The 22,453-nt window shown below is 44.0% G+C and overlaps 1 protein-coding gene across 1 annotated transcript in view; it reads left to right on the top strand.

Moving 5' to 3' along the window:
* Positions 1 to 22,453, top strand: part of LOC120980019 (mucin-5AC-like) — a 230,892-nt gene that overhangs the window by 38,505 nt on the left and 169,934 nt on the right. Inside the window, exons 8-13 of the mRNA XM_040408884.1 lie at positions 2,050 to 2,266; positions 3,385 to 3,510; positions 8,657 to 8,774; positions 9,490 to 9,628; positions 11,920 to 12,024; positions 20,006 to 20,075. Of these exons, the coding sequence (XP_040264818.1) occupies positions 2,050 to 2,266; positions 3,385 to 3,510; positions 8,657 to 8,774; positions 9,490 to 9,628; positions 11,920 to 12,024; positions 20,006 to 20,075 (775 nt within the window). The remainder of the gene's footprint in view (positions 1 to 2,049; positions 2,267 to 3,384; positions 3,511 to 8,656; positions 8,775 to 9,489; positions 9,629 to 11,919; positions 12,025 to 20,005; positions 20,076 to 22,453) is intronic.

Raw genomic sequence — 22,453 nt, 5'->3', positions numbered from 1 at the left:
TGGTATTAAACAAGCAGGAAGTGCTCAAACCCACATGCAGTTGTGCATATATATATAGGGGAGCAAATCCTGCACTTGTGGCCCGTTGCTAATGACGATCTCCAGCAAAAATGCCTACAGTGGAGGATGCCCTCAGCGAACCACAAGTACAACAATAGACATCCTACACAAGATAGCAATTATGTGGATGTGATAATCATTATAGCAATATAACAAAATAATAGCAAAGACAGGTGCACTCTGCGATCTTACTAAACTCTCAAACTGATTTTAAAATTGAGAGATTAGCCAACATATCCTACGGTGTAGGACATGTCTGAGCCCGAGCACCGGGCCGAGGTTTCTCAAGTAGCTCTGGGACCTAACACTCACCTACCTGTTCCGTATGGGCGATACCAGGAGCCAGTGGACAAATTACAGGAGCATGAGGCCGACTCACAAACAACTCACCAGTTACCTCCAGCATGTAACCATGATAGCAATGGGAGGAGGGAGGAGACATGTCCTACACCGTAGGACATGTTGGCTAATCTCTCAATTTTAAAATCAGTTTGAGGGTTTAGTAAGACCGCAGAGTGCACCTGTCTTTGCTATTACTTTGTTATTTTCCTCTACCATTGACCAAATTGGAGGAACTGGAACAAGGGGCAGATATAAAATATTTCTAAACATTGACTATCACGGATCACACCTTGCAAAGTCCCAATTTTGACACTAGCTATCTCTACTGGACCGAAGTTATGACATAATGTTAGCCCAACTCCCAGTACCTGCGATTCTGTCCCCACACGCAGGTACGGGCGCCAAACTTCTTCACTCCTTCCGGCTGCTGCACGCCGTGCTGACAGGTGCAGACAGCGGGGTTCTTAGCTGTGGTTTGCATTCCTACCACCAGCATTTCCCTCCTGGCTCTGAGCAGAGCTTGCACTCTGAGTTATTTGTGTGTATTTAGGGTGTGTGTGGGCATGTCTCTACTCCCTTTGTGAGGCAGTCTGCGCACGCCCTCTATCTTCCCATGCCTATAGCTGGTCTGCAGGAGGTATTTAAAAGCGCCTCGTTCTACAGGAAGGTGCCGCAGCAACTTAGGTTCCTAGCTTGTCTAGTTTCTTATTTGAGAGAAGGTGTTCTATTGGTTCTTGTCATTCTGTGTATCGGACTTCGGATTAGGATTTGCGGACTTTGCCTGATAGCCACCTGCCCTGACCCTGATCTACGTTTACGGACTTTGCCTGACTGCTGCCTGCCCTGACTTCTGCCTTCGTACCCTGACTACGCTTTTGTCTGGTCAGCTTCTGGTCTCCCAGCATTCACTGGGTGTATTGTGTCACCTGGAGGTCAGTCCATTGGGTTTACTCTCTGGTCCCGATTCCCTTGTGTTCCAATTCTCCTCTGAGGTAGCATCTGGTACACCCCTCGGGAAAGTCTCTCCTCACCATCAGAGGTATCGTGTGAAGAATGAGGGGTGTGCTCAAACATCACCCTCAGAGGGAGTTGGTCACATGGGGCAGCGGATATTCACCCGCTGGTCATAAAACATAAAACCAGTAAACATGAGGCACACATCATGATCAGCCACAAACATGTAATGTAAAGCTGACAGCTTCCAATCTTCTCAAGAATATTCTTCTTTATTTAATAAATGCTCATTCATGCAAAAAATGGCAGACATAAACATGTGACAGGGTAGGCAACATTGCTGCTACCCCATGTCTATAGCCAAATTTCCAGACTTCTGGGCCACATATGTTCCTGCAAAACTCCCGTCCTGACCCTTATACATGTCAACAGCACAAGTCAGTAGGCCCTTTTCCATACCAAGTCATGCTAGTCTGCCACTATGTCTTTACCTGCACCAACGCTGTGGAGACTATTGGCCCAAAGGTGTAAAAATTAGTTGTAAATTCCTACCTCTACACCTGTTGTAGCTGTTCTCCTATTTTTCAAGATATGATTTAGTTTTCTACTATATTATAAACATGGTAGTTTGTGAAATATTATTGTTAAATGTAAAATGAGTTCACACCATTAACACATGTGTCTTTGATACAGGGTGAAATATGTAAGAATATTCTGACCTCTGCCGCCTTCTCCAATTGTAACACCATTCTAGAACCTATGGATTACATAGATATGTGTGTGCAGGACCTCTGTCAGTGTGATGCGAAGGACAAAATGCTCTGCCTGTGTGGTGCGTTTACTGAATATTCACGGCAGTGCACTCACGCTGGTGGAGTCCCTGGGAACTGGAGAACCCCAAAAATGTGTCGTAAGTGTAAAGAAGCATAGAGCTAATACAAAATAATAATGCATAAATACTGTAAGGAGACTTCATGTACAAAGGCTAAATTTAAACACCTGGCTGAGAAAACTTCTAGTTCTTTTCCATCTTCGATGGTCATAATAGAGGTGGACCCCCATAAAGGAACTCTGTCATCTTCAAAATCATTATCAAAGTAGGCATACCACTTTGTAACATAGGTCCACTGAAACATAAACATACCTTTCTTGTGAAATTCCAGTCCACTTATTTTTATGCAAATAAGTTTTTCTGAGAACCTTGGGGGTTATGTTTTTGGACAACTACCGTACATGCCAATTTGCAGTACTTTGAAACTGATTTTGGAGGTGACAGACTTCCTTTGAAAGTCAATTAAAGTTCATTAAAGGCAGGAGCTATAGATGCAGATATTGTCCTTGGTTGGATTTGAAGCTAGGACCATCAATGCTGCAAGGCACCAGTGCTTTGGATGATATTCTTTTCTGTAAAAGGTCCTCATCTGATAATAAGCTGCTCACAGACTATCACACTGTTAGCAACAGATCAGCAGTAACTGCTCAGTTTCCCTGCAGCACCATCAGAGGAGAAATCAGGATCAGACTAGGACTCATTGGGCCCACCAGAGAAAATAATTATCGGGATCCAAACCCCATATCTTCAATAAAGTCTAAAATATTTTGATTCAAAGAAGTAGACCCTAGTGACAATTTATTGTCTCCAAAGGCCGCTCCAAATGTTTTCTTGTCTCTGGCCTTTCGGAGCCCCTATAGTATCAGAGCCTGGGCCGACCAGAAGATCTGCTTACACAGAAGAATAAGCGTTACACATCATTTATCAATTGATGACATATGTAATGTATGGACATACCAAGTCCTTCAGTCTCTTTTGCATTATCTTTTCACTTGTACTATTAACCAAAATTCCCTAATAGAGTATTTGAAAGAGGGTTTTATAAACAAGACAATCCCTTTAACATATTTCAGTAGACTGTAAGATTGCAATCTCTTCTCCCGGGGCCTATTGCATGAAAAAATTGCTATATTCAATAAACTGTTTTTGCTGCGTTACCTGTTGTAACCAAAGCTGATGTCTTTTTGTGTTTTCAGCCCAGCCATGCCCCCCTAATATGGTATACCAAGAATGTGGCTCCCCTTGCCCCAATACATGTTCCAATACAGAGAGAACCGAGGTTTGTGAAGACCATGGCACTGATGGCTGCTTTTGTACTCCAGGTAAACAGATTTTTCTTTTGTATTGTATTGTGATTCTTTTCTCCAGCACTTCAAAGATACGGAGCTTTATGCAAACTTTAATGCATACTTATTGTTGCAAAAATACTCTCCATTACTGCTTAAGGTATTATATATTAGATCTAGTGCACCAATAACTTGAATTGATACACCTTTTTACATTTTAAAATGCATATGTACTCTTGTTTTTTTTGTAGGCAGGCCTTTTCTAATGTAATGGTAGGGGCATGGTCAGCACCCAGGAGCCAAGAAGGCATCTGTCCACTTCAGCTTATGTCGTACCCCCCCCTCCCCCTTCACCTTAATCCTCCCAAGCTTCTACTTATGGCCTAACTGATATAATTGCTTAGGACTGATAAGGAGGAAAAGGAAAGAGCCTGCCGACAACATTATAGGAACTGTAGGCTGTTGGAAGTTGAAAATCCCTAATGAAGATTTTCATATCTGCTACCAGGGGCGGACTGACCGGTCGGGCATTTCGGACGTGGTCCGAGGGCCCGGCCAGGATAGGGGCCCGCCGCAGCTGTGCTAAAGAGTTTTTTTTTCACCGCCTATTTCGCGTCCCCTCGTCACGTGACCTATTCCTCCCAGTAGCTCATACATTACAGGCTTTTTCTAGTTGGAGGAGGCCAAAAGACCTTTCATGATGTCACGACCACGTGATCCTGCGTGGGCGGAGTCAGTCTCCTGGGCTGGCTGTTCAGCGTGAGGAGGAAAAGGACCTGTGATGATGTCAAGACCATGTGATCCTGTGTGGGAGGAGTCAGGCTCACAGGCTGTGCAACTGGAGGAGGTAAAGGACCTGTGATGCTGTCGCTACCCTGTGATGCTGTATGGGCAAAGTCAAGTGAAATTCCCTAGGTAAAGTCTGTGACCAGGGCCCCACCTATGTTGCAGATCTACAACTTTCAGAATTTCTTGCCCACCAAAGACTGCCAGGACATGCTCAGAGTTTTAGCAGCAGCCTCAGAGCCACAGGTTGGAAAATATTGGTCTACAGAATTATTTATATATCTTAAGGCCTCTTTCACACTTGCGTTGTCCGGATCCGGCGTGTACTCCATTTGCCGGAATTACACGCCGGATCCGGAAAAACGCAAGTGAACTGAAAGCATTTGAAGACGGATCCGTCTTCAAAATGCGTTCAGTGTTACTATGGCACCCAGGACGCTATTAAAGTCCTGGTTGCCGTAGTAGTAGTGGGGAGCGGGGGAGCAGTATACTTACAGTCCGTGCGGCTCCCGGGGCGCTCCAGAATGACGTCAGAGCGCCCCATGCGCATGGATGACGTGTCCATGCGATCACGTGATCCATGCACGTGGGGAGCCCTGACGTCACTCTGGAGCGCCCGGGGAGCCGCACGGACGGTAAGTATGCTGCTCCCCCGCTCCTCACTACACTTTACCATGGCTGCCAGGACTTTAGCGTCCCGGCAGCCATGGTAACCATTCCGAAAAAGCTAAACGTCGGATCCGGTAATGCGCCGAAACGACGTTTAGCTTAAGGCCGGATCCAGATCAATGCCTTTCAAATGGGCATTAATTCCGTATCCGGCCTTGCGGCAAGTGTTCAGGATTTTTGGCCGGAGCAAAAAGCGCAGCATGCTGCAGTATTTTCTCCGGCCAAAAAACGTTCCGGTCCGGAACTGAAGACATCCTGATGCCTCCTGAACGGATTTCTCTCCATTCAGAATGCATTAGGATAAAACTGATCAGGATTCTTCCGGCATAGAGCCCCGACGACGGAACTCTATGCCGGAAGAAAAGAACTCAAGTGTGAAAGAGCCCTAACTTGAACAAGTAATAGTTCATTTGGCTTCATTTGTGTCATCCTCTAGGCTCAAACTTGCTTGTCTAAAATAAATATTTTCTTTCCTTCTTGGTCTATAGTTTCTGAGTTTCTTTGTGAATGTACACTGCTTGAAATATATCAAATTCCCTTTTGTCCTCTTAGTGAAATTGGCACCTCCTAACCTCCAATGGCATCAGGGATCCAACAACTTTTATATTTTAAAGGGTTGTCAATTATCCTATTAGGGTATCCTAGATTGGTCCTAGAAGGGGCCTATGTTTTGTATGTTCATTAATTAGCACAACTGTGTGTGTCCTCCTGCCCCTTACCTCATCCTAGTGGTGGTCCCAGCCCTTCTGTACCTTGGTGCCTCCATTACAGCACCTGTGTTACAGTGTGTCAGCCCACAGAGAGCCCTGCATACAACCTGCTGACTGTCTCCATCTAACATAAGCTTTTCCAGGGTGAGATCCACCTGAAGCTGCTCGGTTCTTTCTTTCAGCCAGATGTTCTCTGTGATTTCTGGGATCTGTCTACAGTACTCTGTGAGAGTCTGTCCCTGTGTGTGTGGCTCTCCGTGTGTGTGTGTGTCTGTGGCTCTCCGTGTGTGTGTGTCTGTGTCTCTCCGTGTGTGTGTGTCTGTGTCTCTCCGTGTGTGTGTGTCTGTGTCTCTCCGTGTGTGTGTGTCTGTGTCTCTCCGTGTGTGTGTGTCTGTGGCTCTCCGTGTGTGTGTGTCTGTGTCTCTCCGTGTGTGTGTGTCTGTGGCTCTCCGTGTGTGTGTGTCCGTGGCTCTCCGTGTGTGTGTCTCTGTGGCTCTCCGTGTGTGTGTATGTATGTCTGTGGCTCTCCGTGTGTGTGTATGTATGTCTGTGGCTCTCCGTGTGTGTGTATGTCTGTGTCTCTCCATGTGTGTGTGTGTCTGTGTCTCTCCGTGTGTGTGTGTGTCTGTGTCTCTGTGTCTGTCTGTGTCTCTCCGTGTGTCTGTCTGTGTCTCTCCGTGTGTGTGTCTGTCTGTGTCTCTCCATGTATGTGTGTGTGTGTGTCTCTGTGTCTCTCCATGTGTGTCTGTGGCTCTCCGTGTGTGTGTCTGTGGCTCTCTGTCCCTGTGTGTCACCATCACCATGCCCACAGTGTTCCTATGTCTTGACGCAGATGCATCAAGACATTCTGTGCGGGGCAAGAAGAAAAGGAGGAGGCAGCGCCGCCAGCATGGAGTCCGTGGGAGAGACATAGGGAAGTGTGTTGAGCGAACTTGTGTTTTAAGTTCGGCATCTAAAGTTCGGGTTCGGATTATCAAAGTATCCCGTTATGGATTCTGCTACCACGGACCATAACGAAATTTAGAATCCATAACGGGATACTTTGATAACCTGAACCCGAACTTTAGACGCCGAACTTAAAACACAAGTTCGCTCAACACTAATAGGGAGGCACCCTAAGGACGTAGGTAACACTACCACATTATCAGCACTAGTGTTATCTGTAGTTTTACATAGGACTGCAGGTAACACTACTACAATTTCTGTACTCAGATAGCCATCACTGTGTTATCTGTGGTGTTACATAGGACTGCAGGGGACATCTACTATATTTTCTGTCCTCAGAGAATTATCACTGTATAGGGGGACCCACTGAGACTTTATCGCCAACAGTGCCACCCACAGAGCCCCCACAACAGTGGCACCCACAGAGCCCCCACAACAGTGCCACCCACAGAGCCCCCACAACAGTGCCACCCACAGAGCCCCCACAACAGTGCCACCCACAGAGCCCCCACAACAGTGCCACCCACAGAGCCCCCACAACAGTGCCATCAACAGAGCCCCCACAACAGTGCCATCCACAGAGCCCCCACAACAGTGCCATCCACAGAGCCCCCACAACAGTGCCACCCACAGAGCCCCCACAACAGTGCCACCCACAGAGCCCCCACAACAGTGCCATCCACAGAGCCCCCACAACAGTGCCATCCACAGAGCCCCCACAACAGTGTCATCCACAGACCACCATTAGTTCAAAACCCACCAAAAGCACACCTTTTGGTTCAAAATATTTTTTAATTTGGCTATTCCCCACCCCTCTTGTAATTGTTCCGCTACTTGTGGGCTGCGCGGGCATGAGTTCAGTCACTTCGGTGCACAATCCCGTCCTGCAGCGCGTGATCCCGCGAGACCCGCCGCTGTAGGTCACGGGTCTCGTGGGATCACGCGCCGAAGTGACTGAACTCATGCCCACGTAGCCCGCAAGTTGCAGATCAGTGGAACAAGTACAAGGTGGAGGGGACTGTTTCTAACAAAGGCTCACTAATGGACGCTGAGATTAGATCACCCCATACGAAAGCATTGAACCAAAGGTCTGTTTTACTCCAGGAAGCCCTCAGGTGGCTGCCAGCCACTAGAGGCTGACTTATTGCTGGAACGTAAACAATGCAGTTTCTCTAGAACATTGCAGCTCGATTTGCAAAAGGGACACTGTACCCAGACCACTTCAATGAGCTGAAGTGGTCTGGGTGCCTTTTGTGTCGCTTTAACTTTGAAATCTTATTAAAGATTGTGTAAGGTGTGGCTGGAGGCGGGGCATGGAGGCGGGACAAGGGTGGGGCTTGCAGCAGAACATGGGTGGGGCCTGTAAGGGGGCCCTTGATTTATTTTGCCCGGGGGCCCTGAGGGTTCTCAGTCCGCCCCTGTCTGCTACTGATCTATAACTGAAAGAGGTTCTCCAGGACATAAGTATTGGTGACTTATAGTCAAGATAGATCATCAATATCAGATAAGTGAGGTTCCAACTCCCAGCACCACTGACTATAAGTTATTTGAAGGAGTCATGGTGCTCAAAGGAAGTCTTTGGCCTCTTTATAGTATACCGAACACAGTGCCTACATTGTATAGCAGCTGTACTTGGTATTTGAGCTCTGTCTCAGTCACTTGATTTGGAATGGACTGCAGAATGGCCATGTGAATAATGAACATGATGTCATAGGCCAAGGAGGAGGCGAAGTGCTCATATAAATGTCACAGGCCCCTTCCACCATCTGATCAGTAGGATGTGAGGAGTCATACCCTTTCCAATTTGATATTGATGACCTACCATATACTGAGAATAGTCCATATATTAAGCTGTTGTTAGCACACTCAAAGAGGCCTCTAAATGCAAAAATTCATGGATCCCAAAAATCCCAGTTTTGGTTATACTCACAGCAAAAATCAAATCCTGCAAATTGCAATCCAGAAGATCAGTCATAAATATTTAAGTCCTGCATATTTTCTTTAAATGTTCACACATTCACCCTTGTTCTAACACTTACTGATTGTTAATAAAAACATGTCTTTTTACTTAGGAACTGTGCTTGACGACATAAATAACAAAGGCTGTATCCTCCAAGAGGATTGTTACTGTGTCTATAACAGTGAGATTTACTCACCAGGATCCTCTTTCAGTAATCCATGCCGAGAATGGTAACGACAATCGATATGTTTATGACTGTAACAATGTAACAATGCCTGAATTAATGGACAATGAGAGTACCAAGTGATTTTTTATTTGTCCTGCCAGTAATGGAAAGAACAAAACATAATTGAGTTACCATTGCCAGTGCTTGGAATCTGATATTTCTAAAGATACAGAATTCCCATGTTAATTGGCCAAATGACAAATATATATATATATATATTGCATTAGGAAAGTCTTTAGACCCTTTCACTTTTTTTTACATTGTGGCCTTGCCCTGAAATAAAAAAAAGTTCAGGTTTACTCAGGACTTAGTTGAAGCACTTTTGGCAGCGACCAATCTACTTGGGAATGATGCCACAAGTTTTCACTCCTGGATTTTGGGATTTTCTGCCATTCTCCTCTGTACATCCTCTCAAGCTCTGTTGGTTTGGATGGGGGCCGCCGGTGTACAACCATCTTCATGTCTCTCAGAGAGATTGTTGATTAGGTTCAATGTTCAAGTCAAAGATCTGGCTGGGCCACTCATGAACATTCACAGAGTTGTCCGAAAGTCAAGCCTGTGCTGTCTTGTTGGAAGACAACGACCCAAACTACTGAGAAACAGACTAAAAATTTCTCTCATGATAAATCTTCCCATGTATGTTCATGATTTATTCATGATTTATTTATGTATTTTTATGTATGAAAAAACTGAATTATATACCGTAATGTTTTCCATAGTACTTGTATCAAAGGAAAATGGAAGTGTGAAGAGTTTTCCTGCACAGGAAGTTGTTCAGTTGAAGGTGGATCACATATTAGTAGCTTTGATGGATTCCGTTACAGTTTTAATGGGGATTGCAGCTATGTACTTGCTAAGGTAAAATATTAAGAAGCAGTTCAATCTTTTGCAGGAAAATCTCCAATGTAGTGTTATAACATAAAGACAATGGTATGTTCAAATCAACATTTGGAATCTGGGTGATCTACAGTCCAGGTTCTCACCCTGCAGTACATGTACCCCAGGAAGGATACACCTTATCCGAGGTATACTCCTCATTTGGGGTCATCTTCATACTTTCCTCATCCTCTGCTTTTATCGTGCAGCACAGTGTATAGCTATAGTCCTGAGTAGTGTTGAATGAATCGAAGTATCAAAAGTGCACTTCGATCCGAATTTCAGGAAAAATTTGATTTGCCACGAAGCCAAATTTCCTCTTCACATTAATAAATCAATTTTCTCTGAAATGGCGATAAAAAAGAACCAAACCTCACCTTAACCATTTGCATGCGAAGAGGCCGTCACAAATAGGCCGCCACTATGGCAGTTTACCATAGGAAAATGCCGCAAATCCCTTACACAGCAATATATATTTTTTTACTCCTTTATTTTTGATTAGCAATAAAAAAGGGATTTAATTGCAGTTTAAAAAAACTAAAAATGTACAATGTGATATTATATTAATACATAGCAATGTGAAGGACAAGCAAGTATAAAAAAGTTTTTAAATAAGTAAAAAAGTTCAAAGCATCCACCTTCCCCAATAATAAAAATAAACAATTTAAATAAAAAGAAGATAATTTTTGCTGTTTCAAAACCGCCTGTACAATTAAAATACGCAGCTCCATAGACATAACTATAAAAAAGCATTATTACATAGTGCCATTAATATCTGTCTATCAAAAAACAATCACTAAAAAAAATATAAAGTTATGGCTCTAGGAGGACAGAGAGTGAATAATGGAAAACCACAAGGTCAAGAAGCAGAGGTTATGAGACAGTGTAATCAGCTGCATAGAAGTATTCAAGCTGATATCACAGCAAAGAGACAATGGCACTTGCAATGCCGCGTTCTACAGTACATGCAAATTGAAAGAGATTCAGGTGCTCTTTAGTTTAGGGAGTACACAGTATGTCTCTACGGGTATTCTCCTAAATGGGAGTCATCACACTTTCTGCTTGCTCTGCTTTTAAGCGTAGCATAGTGCATGACAAACAGCCCTGAAGGTTAAAGGTTTATCCAACCAAAAAAATAACTAACTAAAGGACATATTTCTTTACTAATTGCCAAATAAAAAATAAAAAATAGCAGCACATCCAACAGCAGTTCATACAAAGTGCAAGTCTCTTTTCCCAGATAATGAGGTATGGTGGCTGGCAATGTGGCAGAAGATGATGCTTAGAAGTTGGCTAGCTGACAGTGTCTCTCTCCTGATTCCTTTCACTACGGCTGTACTCTAGCACTTGTGGCACTAGATGTTCACAGTATGATGCAGGTTTCTAGCTAAGCCTGTTCTGAACTGTGGTGATGGTGTATTAACATGTTTCCCATCACCTTGCAGTCTTGATAGCTTGATTGCTTGATCACTTTGCTGACACAAATACGCCATAGTTTAAACATCTTTTGTAGCCTACTACCTTGCAGGCTCTCTGGGGTGATTGTCCTCCTAGATGAGCCGCCTCTGTGGTCCACATGTCCTGGAGGAGCGGGAGATGGATCACACTCCTTGCCTTCCTTTCTATAACTACCCTAACTAGCTCTGCCCCTTCCTTGGAAGGAAGTAGGACCAGCCCATTCCTACCAAGAGGGGAGGAATGGGATGGTAAGTTCCATTCCCTTTGCTAAACACTGTCAACTGTACCCTATCTGCTGGTGAACAAAGTGTATAGCATGACATTATATTACATTGCATTACAAACCATTTGCCATAGTAGTACCCCCAGGTCTGAGGTACTATACAACCTCTTTCATATATGAACCTGATCAATTAATTATTTGTCCCTTCGTCTACAGTTTGTAGATTAGAAAAATGAGGGTTCTCATAGAAAAGAATAAACAAATAACTGAAGAATCAGACTGCACATAGTGCATGAGATTGTAGTCTGTTGCCATAGCGACACATTGATCTGCATAATAGCTTGTATATAAGAAACCTACAATACTTTAATCACAATATTATATTGGAGCAATAACCATAGTTGCCTATATTCGTTAAATCAAACTTTAAATGTATTTTACAAAAGCCCATGAGTTTTGTATGTTAGTGTTTAATAAATTTTTTGGTGAAATTCTATTTCATAAGAAGTTTCATATTGCTGTGCAAGCATTATTCTGCTGTCTTTTGAGCAATACAATACTAATACCTTTATTTCTAATCTTTTTTAAATAGCATGATGATTTCACTATACTTGCCGATCTACGCAAATGCGGCGGATTCGGTAACAAAAAATCCTGCCTGAGAAATGTGGTTTTGGTCTTACAAAAGGGGGAAACTGTAAGTAACTTTTATCAATAAGGTATATTCACTGTTTTCCTAACAAGATTCTGACAGAAAGCAGCATTATTTATATTATTGTAAATTCAGAACACATTTTTTTTGACAAGTGAAGAAATAAATTGACATTCATTTTACAAATGCATGCAACGTTTTATGTACAGGGGCACGTATTGAGAGGAGGCGGCATTTCAATATTGTGCTTGTGAATGAAGCGGTAATATGAATATTAGCTTTCTGAGCAGATCTCAGTGTGGTGAATCTATAATACATGGAGTATATGATATGTAGATGCTAAGACACAGCTCTGTCCTCAGCATGTATAGTATGAAGGGTTTTGGAACCGCGCTGCTCTGGACCGTGTCTCCCGATAAAAGTAGATGGCAGAGGGTGAGCCCCTTTTTCCCAGCACCCAAAGGATCCAATCCTCCACAGATCTCCTCTTCTAAGGGTTTCAAATGGGATAGGCAGAATAGTGAAGCACCCTTTGCAGTTTTTTGGTTAAAAGGTTTTATTATACTCACAAGAGTTGGTAGACAAAAAGCATGTAATACAAATATCAGAACGTCAGGTTCCTGTATTACATGTTGTATTACATGCTTTTTGTCTACCAACTCTTGTGAGTATAATAAAACCTTTTAACCAAAAACTGCAAAGGGTGCTTCACTATTCTGCCTATCCCATTTGAAACCCTTAGAAGAGGAGATCTGTGGAGGATTGGATCCTTTGGGTGCTGGGAAAAAGGGACTCACCCTCTGCCATCTACTTTTATCGGGAGACACGGTCCAGAGCAGCGCGGTTCCAAAACCCTTCATATTGTATCTACCGGTGTGCACGACCTACCACACTACTCCGGGACCAGCAGCAACGCAAGTAATTGTCCGTGTTGGGACACAGGACTGACTTTTCATTTTTGCTATTTCTCAGCATGTATAGCCCTGTCAATCAAGGTGAGGGGGGAGTGTGCAGAGCAGAGAGGGGTGTTACAAAGCAGTTCTCAAATGATTCAACGCCGACTCCTGGTGCTCCAATTGCTCATTTGCATATGAATAAAGACATAGATATATCTGCAGCTGTTTAGCATACAGAAAAAAGAAAGTTTTAATCAGCGTGATGAGCCCTACCAGGCAGTATGTCTGGTTTTATATGGTTGATCCTGGTGACAGAGCCTTTAAACAGGCTGGGAGAGCCAGGAAAAAGCCTGGTCCACAAGAAACCCTTGAAGTATGTTTCACTAATAGCAGCTTCATCAAGATACTTCCTGTGTTATATTTGTAGGAAATACCAGTATATATGTAAAGGAAGGAAGCTATTTACAGTGCAGTTGAGACTAAGTGTGTAGGGTTATATTTGTTATAACCCAGTGGGGTAACTAGAAATGACTGGGCCCCACAGAAAATTTTTGATTGGGCCCCCCCCCCCAGCAAATGCACAAATGGTTCACATGCAGTATACATAAAAGTCCATCCATATGCCGTTCAGAATCCATGTGAAAGATAAATGTGGCACGCTCCATCATATTTCATACTACAGAGGTAAGCTTCCCTAGAAGCCTTGCGATATAAAGGGGTCTCGTGCAGGGGCGGATTAAGTGCATGATAGGCCTCGGGCCCCTCCCTTCATTTTAGTTTAATTTTTTTTTCTGTATGAAGAGTCTGCAAAGCTTAGTGAGTGCCACAGTTTCTTCCTACTCCATATGACATCACATTCATCTTTCAGGTGGCCTAGAGCCAGCTTGGTCCCATCCGAGTGATTGGGGCTGAGCTGCAGTACCAAGCACAGTGATATCAAATTGACAGCTCTGTGCTTGGTAAGGAGCAAAGAGGCTGCGGCGCTCACTGGAACATCTCGGTCTCCTCAAACAGCTGATTGGCGGGGATGCCAGGAGTCGGACCCCCACCATCTCATAACTCTCTGAGTACAGACAGCGATGGACTGGCCATCGGGAGTACCGGGAGAATCCCGGTGGGCCGATCGAATTATGGGCCGGCCAGGGCCGCCAGGCAATCAGGCATCAGGGGCGTAAAGCTCCAGTAACAGCAGGCAGTGTGGGGGCGGCGCTCACTCACTGACGTCACACGCCTGCTCCTCCCACTAGGCGGCGCAGGCGCGTGACGTCAGTGAGTGAGCGCTGCCGCCCGCACTTGTTACTGGAGGCTGGAGGCGGGAGCTGAATATGTAAGGTAGACCGTAGTAAAGACTCTTTACTAAAGAGATGAGCGCTGCCGCTGTGCCCCCACGTGTAGTAGAATACCTACCTGGAGCCAGTGCCAGACTGTGCACAGAAAGGGCACTTTGTCACTGTGGACAAAGTATGGCACTTTCTGTGCACAGATTGGCTCTAGGTGGGTACAGTGTGGCACTGCAGTCACTAAGGGCACTATTTATCTGGGCATAGTAGGGCACTATCTGCCCACATAGTCAACATATGGCGCTCTGGGCACTGCCATATAATAGTGTGGGTACGGTACGGCGATATTTGGTTCTATGTGGGCACTGTATGATTGTGGGCAGATAGTGCCATACTATCCACAGATAAATGGCGCATTTAGTGCCTGTCGTGCCCACATAGTGCCATATAGAACCCATACTCGGAAAGCGCCATACTTGTGTAGACAGACTATTATAGGCAAAGTATGGCACTTTCTGCCCACGTTTTAGCTCTAGGTAGGTATGATATGGCACTTTGTGGGCACTGTAGACACTAAATACACAACTTATCTGAGCATAGTATGCCCAGGTCTTCCCACGGTCATACAGTGCTCAGATAGCGCCATGTTATGCACAGATAAATGGTGTATTTCTTGCTTATGGTGCCATACAGTACCTACCTAAAGTGAAAACCTACAGTACTTTGGCCACAGTCATACAGTGCCGACATAGAGCCAAAGTATGGCACTTTCTATGCACCTAGGTAGGTACTATATGGGTACAAATGCGCTATTTTTCTGTGAATAGGAGGGCACTATCGTGCTCTATGTGGGCACTGTATCACTATTAGGGCAGATAGTGCCATAGAGACAAAATGTCTCCCAGCACATTATACATGGCTCGTCATCATGGTTACGACCTCCCTGTAATCCAGCATTGGTGGTCGAAAAAAGCACCAAACTATGTGCACTCCCACAATCCCGGCTACTCCTATAGTGTGCAAGCACGACCACCGCTGCTGGATTACAGGGTGGTCAAAACCATGGAAACGAGCAGTGCATAATGTGATGGAAAAATGACTCCCGCCAGCAAAGGAAGCAATATGGACAATCACAATACATTAGTAAGTGCCTTGTATTAACTTTCTCTACAAGATAAATGCCACTTGCTGAAGAGACATAACCCCTTTTTTGAGTGTGTTTGGGAAAAATAAAGTGGGCCGGTCTGGCTGAAGTCCAGGGCCACTTTATTGTCCCAGTACATCCCTGAGTACAGATATCATAGATGTTACCTGCAGTCCTATGTAACATCCCACATAACACAGAGAACTATTGTGTTATGTGAGCTGTTACATAGGACTGCAGTTGACATCTACAAATTTTAATTTTTGGTGCCAAATTTAAAATACATATGATTATGATAAAAATGACTTGGAGGAGAAGATGAGACGCAGGTCACAGTAGTGAGCCAGCTCTACATATAGGGGAATACAGCACCATTTACCTCTTACTTCCAGTGATATCTCCTGTCATGTAGATCTTCTCTTTCCTCTTCTCCTCCGTTTAACCCAGACCACTATGACAAATTCTTTCAGCCGCATCTCATCTCTACAGAGTTGGTTTCACAGATATGTTAGATTTCTCATAATTGGGGTCATTTATCAAACTGGTGTAAAGTAGAACTGGCTTAGTTGCCCATGGTAACCAATCAGATTTCACCTTTCATTTTCCAAAGGAGCTGTCAAAAATGAAAGGTGGAATCTGTTGCTATGGGTAACTAAACCAGTTCTACTTTACACCAGTTTGATAAATTATCCCAAAGGTCCCTATAGTGTCTACAGCAGCTATAATGTCCCCTAAAGTGCCCCCAGTAATAATAACACCCTATATTGTGCTCCAGGTAATAATGCCTGTATAGTGTCCCAAAAAATAATGTCTCCTAATAGAAATGCCCCCGCACTTCCCCATATAATAATTTCCCCCACACTATCCCCATACAGTAATTTCCATCACACTGCCCCATATAGTAACTTCCCCCACACTGCCCCATATTGTAATTTCTCCCCAGACTGCCCTCCGATGAAATAATTTGCTCCCACACTGCCCTCATAAGGTAATTTTCTCCCACACTGCCCCCCTATAAAGTAATTTGCCCCCATGTAATAATCTGCCCCGCAAAGTTGGCACACACAGAAAAAAACTAAAAAAAACTAAAAGCTTATACATACCTGTGTCCGGGATGGGGAGGCAGGCTGCAGGTGCGCAATCTTTATTGTCCTGCATCCTGGCGCAGGCGCACGATGATGTCATCACGCACTGTGCCGGGATTATGCTACCATATAGGACTCAGGCCTACTAGGCCTGAAGCCTATGGCGGTAATCGGTGGCAGGGGAGGGAACTATGTGGGTGTTCGGGTTGGGCCCCCCAGCGATGCCAATCCCAGGGTTGCCGACCTGGACACCCCTATGTTAATCCGCCATTGGTCTCATGGGATGACATGCCTGCAGAATTGTAATATGGAACAATAGGCGCTTCAAGTTGAGTAAATAGATTTTCCATAAGCACAAGGAGCATATTAATATATTAGGTCCTGCTCTGCCACAGTCAGATACTGAAATATAACTGAAAATAATGAGCATAGCAATATAACATCATTTTCATAGATCTAAGTGCACCTACGGTAACTATTTATCCGTGAATCTGTGAAGATCACAGATCTAGGCTTTCCTTCTCCTGGTGCAAAGATTCATTTTACTGTTCTAACCCTGCATCTAAATATCTTAGCCAGGGCAAAGTCAATGGCTGGCCCTCCTTTGATATATAGCACCTAGGAAGGTGTTCATGCCAGGCCCTTTCCCCCCCTCCCTTCAGAGCTATGCCCTTAGTGTTAGTCATTTATAACACTGGTGCTTAGGGACATTCATGGAGATCTTTGTTTCTTCTTTTCTTTTTTTTGTTCTTTAGCCAACTTGAACCTTTGTCTACTAATTAAAAGGGGTGTTCTGGTTAGAGAAAACTATCGCCTATCCATAGGATAGGGGATAACTATTAGATTATTGGGGGTCCTACCCCTGGGACCCCACCATTCATTAGAACTGGGGATGCGTACCCTGTGGACCCTCCATGAAAAGGATGGAGCGTCTTTATTTATTTCTATGGAAGAGCCGATGATAGCCAAGTGCTATCTTCGGTGCTCCAATAGAAATTAATGGAGAGGCGGTGCACATTTCCAACCAGCTGCTCCTTTCATTCCAGGGGGGTTACACGAGGTATGGGTCCCCCATTCTTATGACAGGTGGGGGTACTGGCAGTAGGACCCCCATTAATCAAATTGTTATCTAACCATAGTATCCCTTTAAGGAGCCCTTCTACACCCTCCTCCACACTGGTTATTTTACCATCAAGTGACATTACTGATGTCCATTATCAGGGAACTCTTGAAGGGGTTTTGCAGTCAGTACATATTGATGACCTATGCTCAGGATAGGTCATGAATATTTAATTGTTGGGGTCCAACTCTTGACACCCCCGCTGATCAACGGTTCGATTTGGAGGCGGCACTTGTGCCAGCGCTACTTCCTCTTCCTCTTCAAGATTACACAGTGTGTTGACTTGCTTGAAGCGGCAGCGCCGTGTAACTACAAGTGCTCTTTGCATTGAAGTGACTACAATGCGCCTCTGAGACTTTGGAGACGGTGTGCAGTGTAATCTTGAAGAGGAAGTAATGCTCGCCAAAGCACAGCCTCTAATTTAACCAGCTAATCAGCAGGGATGTCAGGAGTCGGACCCCCACAGATCAGGTGTTGATGACCTATCCTGAGGATATGTAATGGCTGCACAACCTCTTTAACACTAAGAGCACTGAAAGTCATAGGGAAATTTGTTTATTTCATTATTTATTATTATATATATTTTAATGATTTTTTTTATTTAATTTTTTATGTGTAGGGGCAGTGATACTGACCATTTTTTGTAATATACACTGCTCAAAAAATAAAGGGAACACTTAAACAACACAATGTAACTCCAAGTCAATCACACTTCTGTGAAATCAAACTGTCCACTTAGGAAGCAACACTGAGTGACAATCAATTTCACATGCTGTTGTGCAAATGGGATAGACAACAGGTGGAAATTATAGGCAATTAGCAAGACACCCCTAATAAAGGAGTGGTTCTGCAGGTGGTAACCACAGACCACTTCTCAGTTCCTATGCTTCCTGGCTGATGTTTTGGTCACTTTTGAATGCTGGCGGTGGTTTCACTCTAGTGGTAGCATGAGACGGAGTCTACAACCCACACAAGTGGCTCAGGTAGTGCAGTTTATCCAGGATGGCACATCAATGCGAGCTGTGGCAAAAAGGTTTGCTGTGTCTGTCAGCGTAGTGTCCAGAGCATGGAGGCGCTACCAGGAGACAGGCCAGTACATCAGGAGACGTGGAGGAGGCAGTAGGTGGGCAACAACCCAGCAGCATGACCGCTACCTCCGCCTTTGTGCAAGGAGGAACTCGAGGAGCACTGCCAGAGCCCTGCAAAATGACCTCCAGCAGGCCACAAATGTGCATATGTCTGCTCAAACGGTCAGAAACAGACTCCATGAGGATGATATGAGGGCCCGATGTCCACAGGTGGGGGTTGTGCTTACAGCCCAACACCGTGCAGGACGTTTGGCATTTGCCAGAGAACACCAAGATTGCAAATTCGCCACTGGCGCCCTGTGCTCTTCACAGATGAAAGCAGGTTCACACTGAGCACATGTGACAGACGTGACAGAGTCTGGAGACGCCGTGGAGAACGTTCTGCTGCCTGCAACATCCTCCAGCATGACCGGTTTGGCATTGGGTCAGTAATGGTGTGGGGTGGCATTTCTTTGGAGGGCCGCACAGCCCTCCATGTGCTCGCCAGTGGTAGCCTGACTGCCATTAGGTACCGAGATGAGATCCTTAGACCCCTTGTGAGACCATATGCTGGTGTGGTTGGCCCTGGGTTCCTCCTAATGCAAGACAATGCTAGACCTCATGTGGCTGGAGTGTGTCAGCAGTTCCTACAAGATGAAGGCATTGATGCTATGGACTGGCCCGCCTGTTCCCCAGACCTGAATCCAATTGAGCACATCTGGGACATCATGTCTTGCTCTATCCACCAACGTCACGTTGCACCACAGACTGTCCAGGAGTTGGCAGATGCTTTAGTCCAGGTCTGGGAGGAGATCCCTCCGGAGACCATCTGCCACCTCATCAGGAGCATGCACAGGCGTTGTAGGGAGGTCATACAGGCACGTGGAGGCCACACACACTACTGAGCCTCATTTTGACTTGTTTTAAGGACATTACATCAAAGTTGGATCAGCCTGTAGTGTGTTTTTCCACTTTAATTTTGAGTGTGACTCCAAATCCAGACCTCCATGGGTTGAAAAATTTGATTTCCATTTTTTTATTTTTGTGTGATTTTGTTGTCAGCACATTCAACTATGTAAAGAACAAAGTATTTCAGAAGAATATTTAATTAACCCAGATCTAGGATGTGTTATTTTTGTGTTCCCTTTATTTTTTTGAACAGTGTACTTTAAGCACCCAAATCATACAGTTCTATTAGAAAATTAGCTCTAAATTGGCCAAGTGCATGCAGGACTTTTGTCTCCGCTACAAAATAGATCCCCTGAATGGAAACCTAACTGATCCCATTATAGTCTATAGGGTCCGTAGGCTTCGTTTGTCTCAGTTATGTGACGGAAAGGCAAGCGCAGATGTGAACTTAGCCTTGTTATAAAACGTATGACTTTTTAACTGCATGATTTTGTAAAACCAAGAACATTCTCCTTTTATCATTAGGTGCTTACCATCAGAGAGAATGGTGTCATTTTCCTCAACTGGATGCAAATTCAGCTGCCCATCTCAGTTGGTGAGTTTTAATAATAACTTTTCAAGGTTGCAAAAATATATATATATTCTCAGTTCTCTCCGCCTCATTAGAATTATGAGTTATTTTTTTGCTTTTGTTTTTTTTTTCATTATATCAGTATTTTATTTTCTGATCTCAGCAAATCCAGCTCTGTGGCAAGCAGATGCTTGCAATAAAAATCTTTATTTATATAGTGCCAACATATCGGCAGCGCTTTACAATCTGAGTTTGTGACATACATGTGAGTTTGGGTGACATACATATGTGGCAATGTTCTGTGGTGTGCTCGCACACTTAAATCTGTGCCTGCAGGTACAGAACAGCAGGGATCAATGCGCAAGCACAAGAAATGCAATCATACGGCGCATGCGCAAAATCTAGGATGGAATCGCGCCCGAAACTATACCAAAGGCTGTCAATCAAATACTAAGGGCTCATGCACACGACCGTATGTATTTTGTGGTCCGCAAAATACAGATCAGCAAAAAATACGGATGACATCCATGTGCATTCTGTATTTTGCGGAACGGAACAGCTGGCCCATAATAGAACAGTCCTATCCTTGTATGTGATGCGGACAATAATAGGACATGTTCTATTCTTTTGCGGAATGGAATTAAAATGAATAGTTCTCCATATGGTCGGCAAAAAAAAACGGAACGGACACGGAAAGAAAATATGTTCGTGTGCATAAGCCCTAAGGGGAAGTGGGCGCGGTGAGCTTGACTTCAAGCGAGAAAGCCACTGTCCGCTTGACTTCAAGAACCTCATTTACAGACGGCCTGCTGGGGAATAAAAGTCCTTTTTCAGCGATCTTGCACATCGGACATCTAAGACAAAAACATCTTTAGAAACATGATGACAACATCAATAAGTTAATGTTTGGGGTTTATGGTGCATTTTGTAGCTGACAGGTTTCCTTTAAATGTAAAAGACGGTAGGGAACACTTTTCCTTATATAAGACCGCCACCTGCTGGCTGTAAAATTAACTGTCATTAATGTGTAATTCACTTAAAAATAAATAAAAAGTAATAAATAAATATTTTTTTTTTTTTTTTTAAAGAGAAATACAGAAAAAAAAAATGCAAACGTTATAGCAATAATTACTAGTATTAGCAATAGTATAGCAGACTAAATACACACCAATACAAACTCCCTCTACACTTTTTCGTTTTAGTAATAGTATAGTGGAATTTGTGTGTGTAAAATATAAAAACATACACACATTTCTTATTTTAAAAATGTTGTTTTTTTTAGCTATATTTTGTATAGCAGGCTTTTTTCTGCGTAAAATATACAAATGCGGATGCGATGCGTTTTTCACAGATGGTTGCTAAGAGATGTTATTTGTATACATTGAGTTTTTTTATCACGTGCGCGCAAAATGCATTAAATTGCATTGCACCCGCACAATAAAAACGTAACAACTTAACGAGATCGCAAACAAAACTGAATGGACTTGCTTGTGAAATCGCGCATTTTTACTGAACACATCCGCAACGCATCCGGACCTAATCCGCATACGCTCGTCTGCAAGGGGTCTTAATGTGCCCCATCCTCCATACACAACTGGTACCTTTAAAGGCTATGTAACCCTTTGGGGCATTTTTTTAATTATTGCATTGTACTCATTTTAAGCTAAAAATATATATTTTTAATTGGTCTTAATTAAAAATATGGAGTCCATTTTTCTGTACAAAGCTGAGTGTCACGGTCCCTCAGGTGACTGATGTCAGGAGTTCAAGGAGACTTGCTGAACATGGAGGAATCTAACAGCCTCCTTGATTTCTCTTTATTCAGTGTTAATAAGGTTAATGACCACTTCCCTTGTCTCAGCTGTTGCACAGTGGTCATCACTTCTACCATTTATTGTCTAACCCCACCCTTCTGACTATGCAGTAGATTGCTTTATTTGGTTTTGGAAAGAGCTGGAATGTGGTTCTCCCTGAGTTTCCTGCTCATCCTTCTACAACAGAAGCTAAGTGTCTTGCTTGTTTGTATTTTGTCTTTGCTCCTTGGTTGTTGTTTTTAGGCCTCAGGGAGACGCTTGTTCCTTCATCTTGGAAGGAATGGGTTGTCTCAGCGCTGTCAATATCTTTAGGGCTCCTCAGGGTCTCCAGTGCTTCCAGGTTCCTGTGTATGGGCATTTCTACCTTCAAGTGGTGCCCATACGGTTAGGAGTCAGGGCCAGGAGTAGGGTTATTTAGGTGGTGACCCTTTCCCTTCTCTAGCGTTGAGGCCTAGTGGCTTTTCCCTTCCCCCCTGGTTTTCGGTGTGGTGTTTGCTTACCCCTTTACCTCATCCGTGACACTGAGATACTATAGTAGCACCCTTTGGATTTTCTGTCTTTTCCATCAGACCAGGAGCTGACAGACTC

This window comes from Bufo bufo, chromosome 10 (genome assembly GCF_905171765.1).
Source record: "Bufo bufo chromosome 10, aBufBuf1.1, whole genome shotgun sequence".
NCBI lineage: Eukaryota > Metazoa > Chordata > Amphibia > Anura > Bufonidae > Bufo > Bufo bufo.
This window is presented reverse-complemented; position numbering and strand designations above follow the sequence as displayed.